The 22788-nt window shown below is 32.6% G+C and overlaps 3 protein-coding genes across 3 annotated transcripts; all 3 read right to left on the bottom strand.

Moving 5' to 3' along the window:
• Window positions 1-69: 69 nt before the first annotated feature.
• LOC123204568 (dynamin-related protein 5A) lies at window positions 70-6168 on the bottom strand. Its single transcript, XM_044621299.1, has 16 exons — window positions 5850-6168; window positions 5682-5745; window positions 5478-5585; window positions 5240-5341; window positions 4963-5013; window positions 4544-4605; window positions 4283-4373; window positions 3950-4014; window positions 3255-3449; window positions 3014-3133; window positions 2839-2909; window positions 2489-2714; window positions 1565-1615; window positions 839-1067; window positions 553-692; window positions 70-447 (listed from the first exon to the last, which is right to left on the bottom strand). The coding sequence occupies exons 1-16, from the start codon at window positions 5976-5978 to the stop codon at window positions 319-321; spliced, it is 1833 nt and encodes a 610-aa protein (XP_044477234.1). The 5' UTR covers window positions 5979-6168; the 3' UTR covers window positions 70-318.
• Window positions 6169-10098: 3930 nt separating this feature from the next.
• LOC123204904 (UDP-glucose 4-epimerase GEPI48-like) lies at window positions 10099-13788 on the bottom strand. The gene is made up of 9 exons (XM_044621707.1): window positions 13479-13788; window positions 13053-13102; window positions 12520-12655; window positions 12225-12326; window positions 11801-12028; window positions 11624-11702; window positions 10892-10974; window positions 10606-10697; window positions 10099-10480 (listed from the first exon to the last, which is right to left on the bottom strand). The coding sequence occupies exons 1-9, from the start codon at window positions 13659-13661 to the stop codon at window positions 10387-10389; spliced, it is 1047 nt and encodes a 348-aa protein (XP_044477642.1). The 5' UTR covers window positions 13662-13788; the 3' UTR covers window positions 10099-10386.
• Window positions 13789-17852: 4064 nt separating this feature from the next.
• LOC123204664 lies at window positions 17853-21607 on the bottom strand. The gene is made up of 7 exons (XM_044621445.1): window positions 21377-21607; window positions 20929-20995; window positions 20765-20829; window positions 20569-20658; window positions 20333-20475; window positions 18620-18674; window positions 17853-18234 (listed from the first exon to the last, which is right to left on the bottom strand). The coding sequence occupies exons 2-7, from the start codon at window positions 20993-20995 to the stop codon at window positions 18040-18042; spliced, it is 615 nt and encodes a 204-aa protein (XP_044477380.1). The 5' UTR covers window positions 21377-21607; the 3' UTR covers window positions 17853-18039.
• Between the last annotated feature and the right edge of the window lie 1181 nt (window positions 21608-22788).

The raw sequence follows: 22788 nt of genomic DNA, 5'->3' as shown, positions 1-22788 counted from the left end.
AGGCATAAACAAATAAAACTTTGGCATTTTTACGTTGCATCAAAGCTCTCTTTATACATAAATATTATATTTTCATAAATCATAATATATTTAGGCATTTGTATTACAAAATTTAAGCCAAGTTTTGAACATTATAATGAAGATATTATGTAAGTGTAGCATGTCAAAACAACATGTAATATCACCCAATAGAAATACAATCAAATACACCACCTACCACCTCCTCTCCCTAGCAGTATCTTGTCATAAATGAAAAAATGACAACGTCGTCAAGCCAAATTTTGTGAGCTCAAGGGTCCCAAAGATGTTGCCAACTTACTACTTTGACCAAGCAACTGCATCAATTTCTGCCTGAGCAGCCTTGTATAACTCCAGCCTCTTTGCAAGGCTACTGCGTCGCTCCATGACGGCCGGATCCTCGTTCAGTAGTGATGACAATCGCTTTTGCTGCACAAATTTTCAGAATAAATAACGTCAGTCGTTTACTCAGTCAAGAATCGGAATTTTTGCCAGAAAATTGGAAGTAATGTCAGTTAAAGGGATATATCTCACCTCCATTGCACCCAACTCGGTGAAGAAATGGTCAAGCAGGCTTCGTTTAGCCTCCCGTACTTGACAATAAACAATTGATTTGGGAACGGAGTTTCGCAGAGTTGCACAGACCATATTGACGTAAGACAAAACTGTTGTTCCTGTTCATATACAAAGAAAAGTGTGCCCAAGATCAGTGGTGGATTTCCTATTATGGCAACTTCATTCTTCAATTGCCAGATAAAAGATACTAGAAGAGAGAGAAAAAGATAAATGCCCAGTTTAGATTTGTCCACATAGAACTTACCAATTCGCCGCAGATAAGAATCATTGTATCTATCAAAAATTGAAAGTGTTGGATTGCCACCTTTCTCAGCATCCTGAGGAAGCTTTCTGAAGAAATCAACAGTCAGATAACTACACTCCATATCAACAAGCTGAAGTGCTGCTTTCTTGCTCATCTCCCTCATTCTCTCTAGCGACTCAATAGCTGCATTTCCAACCTCAACTCTCAGAGCAGGATACTGCTTTAACTCCTGAATCAAGCAAAAAATGTTTTTATATCAGTTTAACTCCTCAACTCTCAGAATTTATCCACCCAATGTAAAACAAATGGATGATAAAAAGCATCTAGAGTCTTCTATAGAACTTAAAAGCATCAAGGAAATGACTCATAACAACTCTTCAGAACACCGAACACAAACACCAAGCATTCATACAATGCTTCAAACTAATTCTGTTAGAAACTGAAAGCATAAATGGTTAGGGTTTTGCAATTTGTTTTAATGCATTAAAGTCTCGAGTCTAAAGTTCTAGCTGCTGTTTTAAAGGGAAAACATATCCTTCTACAAGATGTTCAGAGTATGTAACTATGCAAGATAAATTTATTAAGTCAACTTTACACAGGTCCAAATAAATTTGGCATATATTTAAACATTATGAGAACATATAGTTTAAGGAGTCTTTGAAAAATACTAGGATGAAGAAGAAAAATATGATGGAAACAGTAGGAAAAAGCATTGCAGGAACTTACTGCAGTCTCACTAATAGCCTTGTGAACCAGTTCCTTCAATAGAGCATGAACCTGGAATTTGGATAAACCAAATTAACCTACTTAAAGTTTGAACAATGCAGTGTACCACTGGTTCAGAAATTAAAAAGCAAAGTCAACAACATTAGAAATTCAAATTCAGCACAACTATTTGTAGTTTACCCAACCTCCAGCTTAATACTCAGCCAGCAAGCATAGAACAACTGATGTTCTCTCAACTTAAAATGAAAATTCATAATTCCCCATAATTTTCCCAATGAAAGCTTTCTATGAAATTCAATGCAATATCTAGTTGAAAAGTCAGCTACTACTATCAATATGAACCTAAATAATGGAGGCTTTAGTATTTGAAGGTCTTACATATCCACAGAAGAAAGAAAAAATGAATACTCCCACACATGCTAAAAGGAAAAACTGACAGATACTCTAGATGTTAACCATATTATTAACACTAAAACTCATTTTGTGTTTCATAGTGACAGCAAATCAACATTATTCAGTCCACCAGATTCGAATTACAACCAATTTAGCACAAAAATTCCATGTAAATATAACAAAATGGACTTGTAGTCAAATCAAAAGCATGACAACATCATTAAAAGTACTCTACATGATCCTTCATTTGTCTACAGGAAAAGAATGATTAAATTGAAATCTAAAGTTGATAATAGCTATAGAAGTAGACATTAAAAATTGATACACACAAAAATCAAGAGGGAGATAATGAGGTGGGACAGAACATATATAGCATGATAACTCTAAATTTGTCATCATACCATTAAAATTGATACACACAAAAATCAAGAGGGAGATAATGAGGTGGGACAGAACATATATACAGATCAAAAACCTTCACTGATGCCAAGTTGAACACTGAAAAGGCTATTCCTAAATTTTCATGCATACCGCATCAACAGATGCCTCAGCTGGACCTCTGATAGTAACCAAGGTAGACTCAATCAACCGACGGTATCCTTGTTCAGGAGCTATTAAATGAGGTTGATACCCATCAGCTTCAGTAATAAGCTTCCTGATATTGTCCATTGAAAGTTGCTTGTCAAATTGCAACCTTTTAAGAGCAGCAGGAAGCTGGTTATCAAAAACATAGTAAATTTTGTCACCACCAGGACGCCTGTGGAAAAAAACAAAATAATGAATAAAAGAAACTTTTTGACCAGTGAATTGATCAACTATAAAAGGAATAAAGCGTGAAGCCAGTAAGAATTAAGGTGAAAAGAACAAAGTAATATGCATACACTCCATCAAGATGCTCCTTGTATATTTGATCAAAAAGACGACAAATCTCCATGATCATATATAGCTTTCCCTACATGTCATATGCATCTATCATCAGTGATCACAGCAGATTTTATAATTGAGAAACACTTTAAAATGAAGTTGCCAAAAACAAAACAAGAAATGTTCACTTACTCCTGCATCAGCAGCTATTGGCTTTCCAAGGCGACTCAATTCACTTTCTAGCTCTGCAATTGTTTTGTTAATAAGCGACTGGATGCCTGGGATTCGGGACTTGATTACAGTTTCCAAATGCTGAGATATAACCACAATCCTTTAGAGTTATTATTACTGAAGCAAATGTGTAGAACAAAACAAACATTTCAATTGTATCCAACCAAAACATTATTAAAATCTCAGAATGTCATTTGTCTACCTTTGAAAGCATCTTTGCTAGATGCTCAGAACCCATTCTGTGTGCAAGGTGCTTGTACTCAGGGGTATTAGAAAAATAGTCACGCTCTCTACGCCGAGCTGCAATCATGTCAACATTCTTATTGATATCCGCTTGGGAGCGATTCACAACACCCACCCATGGGAATTTTAGCCGATATGATTTTCCTTCCAATATCTAAACAAGCCAAAATATAACTCAGGAGGTGATAATGCAAAAGGCATTTAATGCTTTTATATGTAAACTATAACATCACAGCATGATAAATAGAATGTTGACACAATCCTGGGCAGATAGGTGCATTTCAAACAATAAAACTGTAATCGCAGGGCAACATTTATCTCCTTTTAATATCAGACAAACCAAAAAGAAAAACACTTTAGATGACTTGAAGACAGTGGAAGTCAGGTGGAGGAGAAGGAGGAAATTAAAACGAGTTCAGCTATTTCAGCATCACATGAGCCAGCTGCAATAATGATTATACAAATGCTCATTTAATAGATATTTTTACAGTTGAAGTGGAGCATCAGTGACAATTTAGATCCTGTTATACCAATATCAAACAAGAAAAACATTCATGTATCATTAAAGACGGTTTTACATGGGAAAATAAGATGTTAAGTAGAAACTAGTACTAATCACTAAATGCCAGTGGAAAAGAAATTAATCTGACTTACATCAACAGCATCAGTACCCTTGTCCATAAGATCAATCTTTGTAAGGACCCCAATGGTCCTGTCACCTGAAATAATTACAAAAGATGAATAAAGTACTAAGGATCATCTGCAACAAACACTGTGAAAAAGCATCAACATTTAAGTTCAGGTTAAAGATTTAATAAATTTCACTAATGATGGCAGATAACAATAAGACTTGCAAATTTTTTGAGCATTTACAGGATTTTTTTTTCTTAGCTAGACATAAACATACTCAGAAGTCAGAAATCTGCAAATATTTGGCACAAATAAAAACAAAGGCTGTAGCTTCCTAGAAAGAAATATAAAAATTACCTGTAGGGTCTACCTCTCGGGAGATTTTGATTGCATCAGATGTGGCAAGATCTTGGTTGGCTGGTGAAATTGCAAGAATTATACAGTTTGGCTGTGTAAAAGATACAGAAAAGATAATTAGCTTTTTCTCCTAGAACAGTCATAACTTAATTTCAACAATATTAGCTAAGAAATAAATCATCTCAACAGAAGTAAAATTTTCATCCAGGTTAATTAGTATTCCAAAGCATACAACATAATTCCAGTCTGGAATGTAATTACCTTCTCTATGTAGGAGCGAACCATATTCTCAATATCTTGCACAATACTGTCTGGTTGACCCTCTGTATTTATCAAAGACAATCTTTTAATACTATATAATATGGAGCATAATGAGGATTAAGGCTCTTTTCAATTTTCCATTATAAAAAACAACATAAAATATGATCCTGCATGGCACAGAACAAGAAAAGATATTTTATGTAGCAAACCAAACTACTTAGGAAATAGCACTTACTTAAGCTAAGCTGACAATTTTTGTGACTTCATTGAGGAAAGGAAAGTAGATATTAAAGTTTACAACTGCTAATGGGGTTCTTAGATTTCATCTCTTCTCTTATATTTTCATAAGGCTACTAAACATGAAGAATGCATGAAAGTGCAGGATTCAAGTACAATATCCAAAAAATCATTAAACTTACCAATTGCAACTTTTGTGAGTCCAGGAAGATCAATCAAAGTCAAGTTGACAACTGTCAAAGTTCAAAAAAGCACAAATATTTAGACATCAAACGTCATACCATTCAAGCCCCCACTTTGGGGTTAAAAGAAACATATGTTTGACGGACATTTAACCGAGTGTATAACCTTAAATGAAGCTAAAAGCCCAAAAATAAGGCTTCATAAAATCAAACCCAATACTGAGACTGCACTAAAGAGACTAAAAACAATGCTTAAACAACGTAGCACAATAATTACCATTAGGAGAATAAATGCTCAGATGAATTGGCACACTAGAAATTTGCTTGCTACGGCCAGTCTCTCGATCAGTCTCATCTTGTATCTCCTTCCTCACAGCCGCTACAGAAATTAATTATAGCCCCAATTAACATGAGAAATAGAATAAAAAATTGCACCAAAGTCTAAACAAAACTGACAACTACTGATCAAGTCTAAAAACACGATCAAATGTTCATAAGAAAACAAGAATTTGTACCAAAATCAGTGAATCGTTTTCTAGGGAGGTGAAGAAATTCAGCATATTCTCTCGATCCTTCCTCGCTTTTATGAAGCTGCAAAACCAGAGGACGCCGCGTAACAATCCCTACATATTTTACAAATGTTACTCAATTCATATATAAATAAATAAACACAGTAAGTTAAGCATCATCACAAGTATCAAAATCTTCATTTATATTACCAGATCCACGAGGTAAAAAGTCCTTGCCGACAATGCTCTCCAACACCGAAGACTTTCCTGAACTCTGTTGAACAAAGCACAGCTCAGATCAAACCAAAAAAAAAAACCTAAAGCTCGACATAATAGAACAGTTAAAATAATTTTTCAAAAAAAAAGTATAAAGCTGACCTGTCCACCGACAACGGCAATCGCCGGCAGAGAGTCCCAAAGAGTTGGCAACGCACTATTTTCTCCATAGTCACCAAGAGCCGTACAAGCTCTCTGAATTTTGTTAACCAAAGTAATCAAGTTCTCCATTGCAGAAAGCTTAACTGCGGTAGAAGATAGACGTCAGATTCAGATCATCGACTGGATCTGAAAACTCGGGAGAGTAAACGGCGAGATCTGAGATTTAATCAGCTTAGCCGTCACGATATCGAAAGACACAGAAATTTCGAATTTTGAATTTTGAAAAAAAAGGGGTGGTGGTGGAAATGTAAATAAAACGCGTTTTCTTGTGCGTTGGTTTGGCGTTTTTGTACTGAAACGAAAAGAGCTGAACCGGTGACTGGCTAATACCACAGTGGAGCTACAGAGCCGGTTACCCTTACAAGATTCTCGTCTCACGAGTCACGAGATTTTCGTTGCTTAGTAACATGTTAGGCCTCCATATCTTCAACTAATTTTTTTTTTGGCCAAAGACTTAGTCCCACCCAACGAAATTTTTAAAAACCTAAATATTCAATCATAAATTAAAATTATTAAATTTTTTAATAAGAGTTAAAAGTAAAATTATTATTTAACAATAATATTTAAAGTTTATATTATTTTATTTTCTTAATTTAAAAAATTAATAATTTCTTTTAAAATTAAATTTTGAAAAGTGACATTTTTCCTCTACTTAAGATTTTCAATTTTGTCAATGAATTTTCTCCCTCCCAGTGTTGTCTCTCCCTTCGGTGCTCAATATCGGATTAACAATGCCTAGATTCAATAAAATTCAGATGAAATTTAAACAAAGAGTTGAAACTCTTTGTCTGAATCTTCATCATCTAGATGAAATTGGTTTTGCTTAGACAATGATGATGATTGTCCAGAGAGGAGATCGACCTCATCTGGACCGTCATCGTCATCTATTCAGACGAAATCAACTTCATTTAGATGACGAAGATCCAAACAAAAAGTTTTGACTCTGTATCTAGATTTTATCTAGATTTCATTGAATTTAGATATCGTTGATCCGATATTAAACACTAGAAGAAGAGACGACATTGGGAGGGAGAGAGATCGGCCATAGTTGGTCGAAAATTCTCCAACAAAATTGGAAACCTCAGGCAAGAGGAAAATATCACTTTTTAAAACTTAATTTTGAGGGAAAATTGTTAATTTTCTAAATTAATGAATAAAATGATATAAATTTTTATTTTTAAATATTATTGTTAAATAACGATTTTACCCTTAACTCTAACTAAAAAATTTAATAGATTTTAATTCATAGATGGATGTTTGAATTTTTGAAAGTTAAAAGATAAAAGTTTAAGATTTCATTATACCTTGGATGGATAAAAAATAAGTCTTTTAGCCTTTTTATTTTAATTTTTAATTGCTACTTACAATTATTAAAGTAAAATATTGATATAAATTTCAATCTACTTGTAATAAAGCTTAAAAAATTGATATAACTACTTTTATATATATATATATATATATATATATATATATATATATATATATGTGTGTGTTGTGTGTGTGTGTGTGTGGTTGTGTGTGTGTGTGAAAAAAAGTGAATTAATTTAATAGAAAATAAATATCTAATTCTATGAAGGCCAAAGGATTATTTTTCACACAAGTTTTAATTTATGGGCTAATTGCAATTAAAGTTTTGATAGAATTAAAGATAAAATTGATATTTTATCAATAATATTAATAAAATATAATTTTATTTCATTTTTTTCTTTCAGATTTTGAAAACTAGCATTTTACCCTTGATTTAAACTTTGAAAAATAACTCCCCCCTAAACAAATTCCTAGGATTTATTGTAAACTTCGGCAACGACAATAACAACAACAACAATTGCAACCAATCGATTTTGATGTCAATCATCATTTTGTGCGTCTCCCTCTACTATCGTCGATGACACCAAATAAAGGCTGACAAAGCCGAAAGAAGAAAAGGCTTCATCGAATCGGCTTTAGACGACGAGAATTCATCGCATTTTCTATTGATTCAACTTCAGATCTAGATGACCATCGATGAAGACCTTTTCTCCAGCCACAAACAGGATTGATTCTTGTCATCTGAAACCTTTTCATCTTCAAGCTTCATTGGCTTTGTCGGCGACAATAAAGGGGGAGGCTGAAATGGTTGGTTAACATTGAAACCGATTGGCCGCCACTGTCACTATCGTCGTCATTGGAGTTTGTAACAGACCCTAAGAATTTGGGCGTAAGGGGGGTGTGAGTTACTTTTCAAAGTTGAGTATGGGTGATGAAATATTAGTTTTCAAAATTTGGAGGAGAAAATAAAATAAATTATATTTTTTAATATTATTAATAAAATAACGATTTTGCCCTTAGTTCTAACAAAAAAATTTAATAGCAGTTGATTAATAGATAGGTATTTGGGTTTTTGAAACCCTGCAAATATACATTTATATTTGCATTAAAACTTGGGTGGGAAATAGTCTTTTGGCCTTTATGAAATTCTAACTATTGAGTTTTTATTTTTGCTAAATAAAAATAAAGAAATCACCAACTCTCCAAAGGAGAATCTATAAATAATTTAAACTTGACCTATCTAACAAAGATTAGCACAAACAAGTTACAGGTAGACAAAACTTGCAAAAAATCAAACTTAATAATCTCCTTTAGAAGAAACAACTTCTCAAATGAGAATCTGAAAATAATTTAAACTCGACCTATCCAACGGGTGGTCAACACAAACAAGTGATAGTTAAACAAGGCTCGTAGAGTATCAAACTAAATCATCTTTTTTTAAAGCCCTATCAAATTTTCTTACAAAGATAAAGTTCAATAGAAGAATCGAACATAACCTAAGCATATTATAGTTAACAAAAAGCAAGCATGTAGACTTGTCCGACATGATTAAATTGACTACCAAGTCCGATCAAATTGGTTCAACTAACCATTCCGATATGGATTTTAAAATAGTGATAATAAGCTTCTATGTTGGAAAATAAATAAATTCTATATAAAGTCTTATTATATTTGTGTTATCTATACTTCTAATTGTTACTTTTTTATTTAATTATAATTATTAGGGTTTTTTCTAAATTTTTACATTTTCATAATTAATCTATTTTTTGTCTTTATTTAAAAAATAAGATAAAAAAATGTGTCGGCATGAAATTGAATCATGGCCGTTATCATAATTGAGTCTTGACCAAAATGTGAAGATGGTACCCGACCCGTTTCAATCCAAGCATGGTCCACCCATGATTGCTCAAATATTTTAAACCCAACGGCACAATTTGGAATTTGCTTAAAGAATCAACACACCTTTCTGATCAAAATCGTTTTTTAAATTCTTGACTCTTTGTTCTCGACCGTTGAAATGATGAGTTCGGTTGCCCTCCAAAGTGCAGGGTGGGGCACCGAATGTTTGTTGGGTCATTTCATGGGGCCACGATATTCGGACCAACAGTACACTTCAGGCAGTTTGAGTCCATGGATTCCAACCGAATTAGCTTGAATTTGAATTTAAATTTGATTCAAACAAGTCAAACTTACGTTAGAATTTCTCTTTGACAGTTTAATTTGAGTTCGACACATTTATTTTTTCAATTATATTATTTACCATTCAATAACATTGTTTATCAGCATAGCCAACAATACTATTCACCACACAACAATTTTCCAATAATATTGTATATTAGTATAAATAAACTTGAATTGAAATTATAGATTCAAATTGAACTTAAATCAATCTTTATTCAGACTTAACTAACCTCGAATCCACCTTTAGGATTCACAAATTTAAAGATGACTAGTATTGGATCCAAACCAACTCAACTTGATGTTCGATGCGATTTATATAAAACTCAAGCTATAACTTCAACTTCTCTTTCAACGATATCATTTATCCTATTAATAACATTTTTAATTAACTTAAAAGAGTTCAAACTCAAACTCAAATTACCCATTATAAATTAGAATCAAGTGCGAATCAACCCATATTCAGACTCATTTTGGCTTGATATTTACCCTAAGTATGATAAACACGGTAGGATTATGGGAGTTATGCGGCCAACTTTATTATATAAGAGCAATAGATCGGCAAAGCCATTTCATAACACTTTGTAAAAGTTGATAGGACAAATCCATGCAAGAGGTCAACAAAAACAGTTAACAGTGCAACTTAAAGAACAAGTATGAATTTTTCATTCCACCGACAACGTTTCCAATCAGTTCGAACAAATTTAAATTCAAGCTCGAATTGATCATTATAGAGAGAAAAATATTTCACTTAAATTGGTGATACTAATGTGCACCTACATATGCTTAGGGATAACAATTTACTGCATAGTATACATATCTACTGCAATTTTTACACCAGAAGAAAAGCAACCCAGCAGCATCAACACCGCTTGGATGCTCTATAGATGATTCTCGGATTAAATATCTTCTAATGTATATATGCTAATATAGTTTACAGAAATGACAACTAGAGACACTGAAGTTAAACTACGATGATGAATCTCAACTATCAGTTACTAGAGTCAGCAGCTTCATAGCCATAAGGGTTCTTGCTTGCCCAGTTCCACTGATCCCGACACATCTCATCAATGCCATATTTTGCCCTAAAAGATATGAATTATACAATTCACAATTATTGCCATTGAATATGTTACAAAGAACAGCATTCTCCATGGCAAGTATTCGAAAGCCTAACAAAGGATAGATATGCATAGATTTTAGAACTTACTTCCAATTCAATTCCCGTTCTGCTTTCTCTGTTGATGCATAAACAATTTCAGCATCACCAGGTCGCCTTCCAGCCATTACAGTAGGAATTTTCTGAAGCATCCAGTCAATGAAAAGCATTAATTAAGGGAAAAAACAGCATAATGTAATATGCCAAATAAGATACAGGTTCTTCCAATGGTATGCCTTATTAATTCAAGGAATAGGTACAAAACAAGATATCAGAAGACTGGAGAGTCATATTTCAACTTCAGCTTAAGAAAATAAGATTAGAGAACATATAAAACCTTTCCAGAGGCCTTTTCAAATGCTGCAACCATCTCCAAAACTGATGTTCCTTTCCCAGTTCCCAAGTTGAAAACATCACAACCTGTCAAGAGAAATGTCTCATCAGGACCAACCTCAAAATTCAAGAGTTCCCACAACACTGAAGAGTCAAGAAACTGAGCCCTATATGTGCTATTAAAAAACTACAAAATCTGCAAGATAACCGAGGAATCCATATTCTCAAGAGGAATGAAAGCAAATTTTATCGGCACAAAATTCAAATTCCAAACATGAACCAAGATATGCCCCAAAAAAATATATATACAATATATTAACCATGGACACAACCCAGATGTATGCCTTAAGATATCTGATTTCTAGATAATACAACAAACCAGGACTAAAACCAGATGTAATCTGCCAGCAACTTTTAGTGAAGGAACTGTAATTAAAATAAAAAAGAGATGACTCAACACCACCACTATAATGAGTGACAAAATATTCTTATGGCATATAGTGTATTAAGCAATTTCATGGGTATTTAGATACCCTTCAAATGCTTAACATATCAAATATGCCATCATTCAATATCAAATATAAAAATTGATTTCAGTATCTAATATGCCATCATTCAGTAGCAAATACAAATATTGATGACAAGAATGGAATTACTAAGCACCTGATCTACTTAAGCTTCCGCAAATGGCAAATTAAGATTTAAACAGAAAATATGTATTGATTTGAACACATACCTATACTAGGATCATCAAGCTTCTGCAATGCAGCAATGTGGCCATCGGCTAAATCAATAACATGAATGTAATCCCGAACCTGAAAGACCATTTAAATCAATCGTCAATTTGCATTTTATGCCGTGTATGGACAGATAATTCAAACATTAATACAGAAAGCATATTTGAAAAGCATACCCCAGTGCCATCCTTGGTTGAATAATCAGTTCCATAAACTGTCAGGGCTGGATGCCTACCAACAGCAACTTGCTGCACAAAAGGCATAAGATTATTTGGAATTCCTCGTGGATCCTCACCAATTTCCCCACTTGGATGTGCACCAACAGGGTTGAAGTATCTTAGTAATATAATCTTCCATTCAGGGTCTGAACGATGGATATCACGGCATATCTCTTCAATGAAAAGCTGAAACATGAACCAGGTCAGATTCTTATAAAAAGTTAAATATAAGACACTTAATGATAAAAGTTTACAAACAAAAAAGCATTTTAATATTTTAACAAACCACACATCTAAAGCAGCAAATTTATAAATGATGCCAAATGTTCATATATGCTTACCATTACGAAGCATTCACATTCTAGGTGTTATGGATACATACCTTGGTGCGCCCATAAGGGTTTGCTGCCTGCAGGGGGAAATCTTCCGTACATGGGACCTTCTTTGGCCAACCATAGACAGTAGCTGATGATGAAAAAACCAGCTGAAATGTTTCAAATTTTAAAGATACATCAGCTTACTGGTACCATAACAGTAAGGAGAGCAATAGTCATGAAAACCGTAACACTGATAATTTAGTGAAAGCATTTGATGGAAAAAACACTTGAAACTTGAAAGTAACTTATACAAGTGATGATGGATTCATTAAGTAAGGATAAATATTATGCCAAGCATACATTTTTGCACCCATAGGCACCCATAACTTCCAGAAGAATAATTGTGCCCATAAGATTGTTGTTATAATAGAGTAGTGGTTTCTGCACACTTTCCCCGACCGCTTTCAGTCCAGCAAAGTGAATGACAGCATCAAACCTGAAATTCAAACAAGAAAAAAATTACTGAGCTAACAAAACAGAAGATCAACCACATGTAGATATTTTTTTTCTTGTACAATTTTCAGGTGTTAAAATCTAACCAAGTCAAATCAAACAAAAATGTTTGATCATGATTTTTTTTCATGCTACTTTTTCATAGGTATTATAAAATTGATTTTCATTGTCTAAAATCTAATTCTGATGAGGACCAACATGATGAGACAATCATGCAATGATCCACATGCAACGTGCTGGCAATGGGAAGAATACTGACAAAGAGAACATATACAGGCAACAGCGCATTTGTAGGAAACATGACAGAACCAACCAGTTTCTAGAAAGCTAATAGTTGACAACAGAGAAGGATAAAGCTTATCAGGGAAGTAGGACAGTACTTTGTTTCGGAAAACAATTTCTCCAGCGCTGGCTTGTCCCGGAGATCAAACTGCAAATAAGCATTAATTTTTAACATCAGAACCATTAATTTCTGCAATAAATAATTATAAAATTAATCATAAGAAACCCCAGAATCAAAAAATAGAAAAAAAAAAACCCAATTGATAGATTATTCTAACTATAGGGGTGAGCCATAAAATCAGTTGAATGCAAGCAAGTTTATTCGTTAATTTCATCGAACAACTAATGGACTGGTTATCTCTCTAATTAAAACACATAATCCCAACTAAACTTTTGGCGCGAATAAAAAAACAGTTTGCGGAAAAATTATATTAAAAAATTGAAGTTTCAGATTAAAAATTCCCAACGGTTCTACAGAAAACCAAAAAGAATTTGAAAAAGAAATTACAATTGCGTTAACCAACCTTGTGAAAAGTAAGATTGCTCCCGAAATTACCGGCTAGTTGCTTCACTCTAGAGACGGCGATTTCAGAAGAGTTATACATATTATCAACGACAACAGTTTTGTAACCGCCCAACAGCAACTGAAGCACCGTATGACTCCCAATGTAACCGGCGCCTCCGGTGACCAAAACGCTCTTAGACATGTCAGAAATTGAAATTGAAACTTGAAGAAGAGAAAAGAAGTAATAGAAATAAGTGAAAAAAAAGAGAATTTTACAAAATTTTGAAGTGATGGGTTGAGCTGAGAAGACTTGAACTTGATAAAAGAGAGAAAAAGAAAGGAGGATTTATAGGGAAATCTTGGCGGAATGGGAATGGGAAAGGCAATCAATTCACGGAAAACCAGGGCAGACACGTGGAGCTGTTTCATTGGTAGAAGCGTGCACTTCAATCCAGGTTAACTGCTGAGATTACGTGACCGGAGAGGGGAGTTGCTGCTTTCTCGGGCTCTGTCGTGCTTGGTGATGCTTAGTGAGTTTACTCTATTACCCTTTACCACTGCATGTGTGCCAAGGGCTTTTTTGTCAATAAAAAATGTCTTTGATCCATGAGTTTTTATTTTTAATTTATAATTAAATATACAAAAAGATATATTATCATATGATTTGATAATTTTTTTACAAGTTCTTGCCCTTCAACTTCTTTAAATTGACTTGTCTTCAAATTAGGGTTAGATTCAAAGCAAGTTTATTCTAATTTAAAATAAATTTAACTCAAACTAGCCTGAACATGGACCTGAGACAACAAATATGAACTTGAGTACAAGTTGAAAAGTATAACCAGAAACAAACCTGAACCCGAATCGAAACTATAGTCGTGCTCAGATCGCTTGGCTCATAAGTCAAACATGACTTGCTTAAACTTTTAGCAAACGACATTGTTTCCAACCTTATCTAAAGATAGGAATAGATTTATAGTGAGCTTGTGTTGGGCTCAAAATGAGTTTAGCTCGGACTAGCCCAAACACAAGCCCAAGACAACGAGTATAAACTCTATCACAAATATGTGAGTGAGCGAGCTTGATGAGTCCAAATATGAACCCAAGCCAAGCCCAATCCAAAACAAACTAAGCCCTATTCAGGCTCGACTCAGCTCATTTTCAGTTTTACTTCAAACAGTTTTAAATTTTGGGTTCGTTTAGATGAATTGGAACTGAATACAATAATATACCAAGTGTTAAAATATGAATCAATTTTGAATGTCTTGTATATTCAATTAGTTGAATGATACATGAATTTATACCTATCATATATCTTATATAAGTAAATACAAATTAATATATAATAATGTAAAAAAGGAAAACATATATTCAGAGTATTTGCTAACCTAATAAATTATATTTTAATACAAGAAATAATATATTAAAAAATATTCTAGCACCTCCTTAAATTAAGTCAGCAAATAATTTATTTAATTGAATTTTTAAACTTATATTTCCATATTTCACCTAGGTGAAAGCAAGTTTGAGTAGATCTAATAAACTCATCTTTCTATTTTTTATATAGGTGAAGGTGTGAGTGAATATGATAAACTTCTCTTTATATAGGTGAAGACGTGAATAAACCAAATAAATTCATCTTTCCACTTTTCAAACACGTGAAGACGAAGACATGAGCAAGCCTAATCGAAATGTCAGCAAGATGCTCAACTCTGATACTATGTTAAACTATAAAAAAAAAAAAAAATGTATTTCTAATATATTAAATTGTTTGAATAATATATGAATTTATACTTATAATAAAACATATATTTAGAATATTTACTAATCTAAGAAATTATATATTTAAGAGATAATCTAATATAAGAAATAATATATTCTAACACCAAGGAATAAGGGTGGGTCGAATCTATATTTCAAATCAAATGACATGATTCTGAGTTGAAATTTCACTTCAATAACTCAGTTGAAAATCAATATAATTGTCATGTTGACATCGAGAAAACTTTTAATTAATATGTTTTAATTGATAAAATGTAAAAAATTTCAAAAACCAACCACTTCGAACAGATCAAACGTAAATCAAAACTTTTGTTTTCATATGTCATCAGAAAGATTTGATCTCAAACTCTCCATCTGAAAAGCCCATCCCTTTGGGGCAACTATGTCAAATGTTTGTTGTTTGTTATATTGTAAGCATCCAAAACATTAAGCATAGGCTAAACATGTTAAAAAATTAAAGTGGGTGATGAAGTGTTGAAAGGATAAGAAAAAGGGCAGAAAAAGGGGAGAAGATAATGCAGAATTTATTCAAAGGCATAAAATTTAGATAATATCTAAAATAATGGGTCTTTTTTAAAAGAAAATATTTATCTTTATGGTGTCTGTGAGTTTCGATTCCGAAACGGCGGTGGATGTGTCGTACACGTAAGTGCAAATGGTGATTGCGGGAATGGTCCAGCAATTGCCGCTGGAAGCGCCTCGCCTTAGAATGCAAACAAAAGGACAAAAACGAATCGAATAGTTTGGCTTTATCAATGAGCTTTGAAAAAGGAAAAAGGCCTTATTCTTTCGAGCACCGTCAACCAAGGTTAAAAAAAATCAAATCTTTTTTCTCCGCAAAGTTTGACTTTTGCATGTTCTTTGCATCTTGTATTCCAAACAAGCTTTTACAGATGTAAGCTTACCATGGGGAAGAAGACCGGCCTGTTGTTGACTTGTATAATGTAATTTACTAAAAAGGAAGGAAGGAGGGAAGGAAGGAGAAGAGTGGGCTCCTTTTTATTTTTCTAAAAATAATTTTATATTTAAAAATTATAATTCCTTGAATCTCCACCGACCCAGCCAACCGACTTACAGTTTATAACAACTAACTTGAACTAGCAGAAGACAGCACACAAGTTGAAGATATGTTCTTGTAACACTTCACTATCCAATCCAATGAATAATGGGCTCTACGTATTAAATTTGCGAAGAGAAAATTTGAGTTCAAACCTCTTAACAAATTTGTGAAACTTTAATTTATTTAATATAATAATTATAGATTCAATCATTCTATTTCGAATTTATCTATCTAATTAATACAAATAAAGTCTTTGGTTGCCCAAAAATAAAAATTCAATGAATAATTTAAATTTCGTGCAATAATTGGCAAAGAAATAATAACCAAACTTCTCCTTGTATGATTAATAAGAGTGTTCGAAATTATCTAATAATTGAACTAAACTAATTTTTAAATCAAAAATAGATTATTTAAAAAATTGATTTGAATATTAGTTTTAAAATATAAAAAAATTAATTTTTTTATTTCGTTATCAATTTTTCAATTTGATTTGATTAATTAATATTTTTAATTTAATTTAGAATTAATTAATTTTTAAATAGATTTAGTTTTAGTTTATAATTTTTTTAAACTGAAAATTTAATTCCATTCCAAAAATCGATAAACCAATTTAATTAAGTGATTTTGAGCATCTCTAATATTTTGACTTGGATTGCTTTTGGTTTGTTCTACACGGGGATCCATGCAATTAGGAAGGCCGCCAGCTCACTTCATTGCTGAATGCTGATGCCGATGCTAAGACCTGCAATGCAAGCCGCGCCGATTCAAGCGGTTCTTTTTCCCGAGGCTGAAGCTAACGATGATAAATTATTGTTTTCTCCAGCAATGAGTTGACGTTGAATTGCTCCATATGACCCAGGCAACTCTATGGGTAGATTTAAATTGAATTTAAATTTAACTCAATTTATATATAATTGAGTTTAAATTTATTAAACTCATAAAAATTAAATATAAATTCGATTCAAATGTTACTTAATTAATTTTTCGTTGTTAAAATGATATTATTTTATAATAAAATTTTTAATTAAAAAATTTAACAAATAATTTGAACTTAACCAAACTCGTATAAAACTGACTCATTTTAAATTTATTCAAACTAAACTTAAATTTGAGTTTGAACGAACTCAATTTGAATTCAATCCTGGCCATGCTACATATAAAAATGGGTATGATTATTAATATCTTACTATTCACAGTATCCATCTTATGATGTTTATCCTATCATACCATATAAATTAAAATATATCTAATTAATATAATTTAATAAATATATAAATCAATGTACCCTTTTAATTTGATGATGATATAATAGTTTATACATATGAAGAAATATTAAAATTTTAGAAATATTTATGATATTTTATAAAATAATAATATGTTAATTAAATTTTTTTATTATTTTATTTATTAAAAAATATAATAACATACAATACAGGAAAATAATTTTTTAATACATAATTCGATGGGCAATTCAACTACATGATAGTGGGTGCTAGAATCTGTGAGCCCGAGATGGGGTTGCAGCATCCATGTTACTTTTTATGTAACAGAGTATAAAGCAAGAAAAGACCTGCTATACATTGATCAGATGAACCAGGTAACATGAATTTTTTTATCAAAATGTGGAGGACACAGACAATGAGATTAAAAAGGGGGGAAAAAAATAGTTTTTTTCAACTTGAACCAGCTAGGTAAGAATTCAGCCCTTGCACTAAAAAGAAATACCAACTATTTGCATGCATTAGTTGCCCAATCGGCCTCTTGCCCAAGGCAGCCTTGGCCGGCCTTCCCTGTTATGTTGTACACCACCGTTGTTCTGGCGTTGAAGACTGCCATTGGTCTGATGTGCAAAAACCCTCATCCTCTGCTCCTTCATGTTGGCAAAAAGTGAATCCAGTGTTTGAAGCCTCTGCTGCTTAGGCACTGCATTGTCCTTCTGCTTTGACGAACACAGAAGATGCGATCATCAAAATCTGCCAACTCCTAATTAAATGGTAAACCTAAACTAGTTCGAATCTAAACAGCACAGGTGAGATTGATGCAGCGTGTCAAACTTCACAAATTAGATTAACAGTAAGTTCATTTCTATGAATTTAACCCTGCAAAATATAGTTCCAAAAAACCCCCCAAAGAATGCCAAGCACATGCACAACCAAGGCTATGATAAAATTCACTCATTGTCAGACTTATGTAACCATTCAACCAGAAAAAAAGATTTCCTGAAAAATCATTATCTGCATCTATTTATCATAGAACTGGAGTTTAATGTATCTTAAGTAAATTTTCTGGGAAGTGCAATACCCAGTGAAATGGAATGGTACCTTAGCAACAAAACTCCCATTTGCAGCTTTCCTCTGGACTGGCATAGCTCCAACCCTGAATATGCAAATAAAAAAATTGATTGAAGAATTGAAACAGAAATATAATATTAGGAAGCCTCCTCTGCTATGAGAAATAACTACCATCCAAGATATCATCATTGCTCAAATCACTTGAAAACCAGAACATAATATAGATCCACTTCTATCAATATTTGAGAGTCTTACCATTGTGACCCATATTAAATCAAACTTACAGAAAGATCAGACAAATCATTCCAGGACAAAAGAGGCACTTCAAGAACGGGGAAGACTTTTCTATTGTTCCTCAAAAGTTTCCAATCACAGAACACAGCTCTGAGGTGTTCAAGCTTCACAGTGAAAAGAGAATGCTTTCATATCACAAAGAACAGAAAAAGACCTCCATGATACAGGCGAATTGGGAAAATGAAAGGGAACAATTTTACAAGCATCCAAAAGAAGGAAAACTTCCTCCCAGGAAACTCATCTAGTAAACAACCTGAGCAACAAACCAGCCACAAAAGCTTCAAATTGTATTAGCAGAACCTCAACTTCTACTACCACATCTAAATACCTAAAATGCTCGCATTTAACTTTTATAATACTCCACTATTCTTCCATTTGGTTACAATTATTGAATGCACAAAAATGCTTAGTTTCACCCAGAAACCAGATTTCAGATTATTATTCGTCTAAGCATCTTTATCAGTTTTGTCAGTTCCAACCCAACATCTTAAGGCAAATGGCAACCCAATCACCTATGAAGCAGGTGAAAAGAAATAAAGACACTATCAATAAACCAAGTATCTTCCAGGGTCAGATCTCCAGAAAAAAATAGCACAAGGTGAATGAAGTAATGCATACCCCCCATGATTATCTTCCAAACTCATCAAAATATCTGAAAGACGCCAAATTCCTCTTAGAAAAAGGTCTACAGCGAAAAGGATAAACCAGGAGGAAACATGGGTAAAAAAAATTCCTCCTGGAGTACAATCCTAGGATATATTAATAATACAGGTGAAGACAACATGAATAGAACTCCTCAGAAAACACAAATCCAGTATCAAGATACCTATAAATTGAAATGCCATGCCCAATAGTATAACCACAAAATAACTTGTCCACATCAAGTATGACATGGAGATCTATCAAGGTATCCAACCACCTAATATATCCTGCATTTTGCCAAGTGTTGCAAATCATAGCTCTCCCTAAAATAGAAAGCTTGCACAATTTATCAAGCTTATTTTACATTTTAAACAATGTCCCTGTGAATGGTATCTTCTTTCCCATCACCAATGATCCGTAGCTTTCACAGCCAACTAACTATGATAGCATCTCCAAAAGACAATACCAATAGCCTAATAATACGTGCTGCTTAATCAAAGGGATGAGCTATTCACACCACACTTATGAGGACTATTATGCAGAGATACTACTCTTTATCGTATGAACAGCATGTCTATGCTTAAAATAACTCGCAATATCAGAACTTCTACTACAATGTGAGTTGACATAAATTAACCCAAAGCTCATGGAAGAGACTATTGATATTATAGAACCAAGATTTACCTGAAAATGTGATAATACATGTCATTAGATGGGCAATTAATGATGCCAATACCAGCCAATTATTCCAACTGTTTCTAGCTAAAATTTGCTGATAACATAAGCTTACATAAAGTGACTTCATACCTTGATCTTTTCATTTTATTTGCCACCATGCTACCATTAAAAACTCTATTTTGGACAGGAGCCACTATGGCTTTCCTTGCAGCCTCATTTGCAAGTGGAAAATGGTTTTTCTGGAAATTTGACCTTCTCTGAGCAAGAACACCCTATAACCATTTATTGAAAAGAAGGTATTAGAATTTATCTACAAAGCCAGATCATGCTATGTGATACCACTGGAAGAAGCTATGCTAGCATACCTGTCTCACAGAGGATCTTGAGCCCATATACTGTCTAACCTTTAAAGCCTTATCCTGAATAGCATCATTAACAATTTTCTGACTTTTGTTCTGCCAGAAAATAAAATAGACCAAGATATTAACCAGATATAAAAAATCTACACCAATACAAGAAACCACATGATTAAATATGCTTGCAAACAGAGTAGTTTCTTACCAGAGGCCTTCGCTGATGCTTAGCTTTAGTTGCTGCAGTGTTCTTTGACATTTTAATTATATCATCTACAGTAATTAAAGCAAAACAAATCAACGAGGAATCAATAAATCAAATGCAAAATCATGAAAACAAATATTGGGAAACATGCACTGCTTATAACATACCTAAAGTCATGTCCATTTTCTTTTCTGTAAGGGCAATTGCCTTTGCAGAGAGAGGTTTAGCAGCCATCTGACATGGATCACAAAAATTAGGATTTAATGTATAAATTCAATAAAATTTCGATTGATAAAAGGAACTAAACCTACTAACGACCTAAACGGAAAAATAAGTTAACCATTCAAACAGAGAAAATCAGCTTAATAATTCGCGACTTCGATGAACCTATAACAAGATTCTTTGCATCATAGACACAGCCACAACAACACAAACAGATGGTTGAAACAAGCATTCTTTACAGTTCACACAAAAAACATATCTAGACGGTTCCATAAAAAAATTAAAAAAATTTACAGAAAAAAAGAAAACCGTCCACGATGGGCAAGAAAACAGCTGAATACTAAGTGCAAGATCAATTAATATAAATATCAAAGAATGACCTGATAAACTTACCGATTCGAAAGAGTGGAAAAAAAGAAGAAAGAACTTCGTTGAAGATACGGGTAGGGTTTCGGATTGCTTTGACAAATAGAAGAAAACCTAAAGAGTATATTCCTTTCACTCAGGGCGCCGAAGTAGACGGTAAACCGTTTGCCGGGGAGACAAGGTGCATTTATAGCGGTTGCCGGTTGGTGACTCCGCGGATTCAAGTTTCAATCAAATTAATTACAACTCAGTAATTTGTTTCAAGTCCGCGTTGATGACGTGGCGCTTTTGTCAAGGACCGTTAAGGAAGCGCCACGTCATCAACGCCAAAAGAATAAAAATGTTTATATACAAATTAATTATCTTTATTAGAACACATAAATTAATAATTTATTAATGAATATTTTCACTTTAAAATAAGGTTAGTATTATTTATTTAAGACAAAGCTTTTTTTTTTTTCCCTTCGGGATTGTATCATTAATACTTTTACATTACTAAATTTAAAAAATGATATTTTTAAAGGATTATTAAATGATTAATATTATTTAAATCACTTAATATTAATAAAATTATTTTTTTGATAAATTGGAAATTAATCACTAAAAATATAATATTAACCCACATTATTTCGAATGATTATTATTAAAGTTAAATTCAAACCGAACTTAGTTAAACTCAAGTTTGAGTTTTCGAGTAGTTAACTCATAAATCTCCTGATCTTGAAACGATATTATTAATATTTTGATTAATACGTATTAAAATAATATAATTTTAGTATTAAATCGAGCTCAAAACTTAATTCAAGCTTCACTTCTCTCAAATAAATCAAATTTGAACATCTTTAAAATGAGTTTGATAAGTTCAAACTCTATTCGGTTTGAATCTAACTATAGTTATTATAATATTTTCAATATAATATAAGTCAAATTACACTTACGATGATGTGATCTGGTCGAAAATACTTCTGGTATAGTATTCTTAACCAAATTTGGTTTAAATTATACGGGGGATTAACAAATTGTATTAAACAATATAATTTAAATCGAATCACGATATCTAATTGTGATTCTTGCAAAATTAATATAATTATTAATCTCAAATACAATTACGATCGAATTACATCATTTTAAGGGTGATCCTAAATTTTATATTTTTATAATTATTAATTGTAAAAAATTAATATAAATAAAAGATAAAAATATATTTAATCAAATTTTGGGTAAAAATAATCCAGTTTCCATAAAATATTACAAAATAAAAAATATTTTTTTAATATCTATAACATATTAAAAAAAAAAATCAAAACAAATTCATATGAAAATATAAGTAATATTATTATATTTTTATACAAAAATGAATCATTAAAAAATTTTCAAATTACCTTATCCTAGTCATTTTAGAAAATATTTATAAATATATTCAATATTCAATCTCGACT

This window comes from Mangifera indica, chromosome 20 (assembly GCF_011075055.1).
Source record: "Mangifera indica cultivar Alphonso chromosome 20, CATAS_Mindica_2.1, whole genome shotgun sequence".
In the NCBI taxonomy this organism is placed as follows: domain Eukaryota; kingdom Viridiplantae; phylum Streptophyta; class Magnoliopsida; order Sapindales; family Anacardiaceae; genus Mangifera; species Mangifera indica.
Note: the sequence above shows the minus strand (reverse complement) of the source record. Positions and strands in the feature narration are given on the sequence as shown.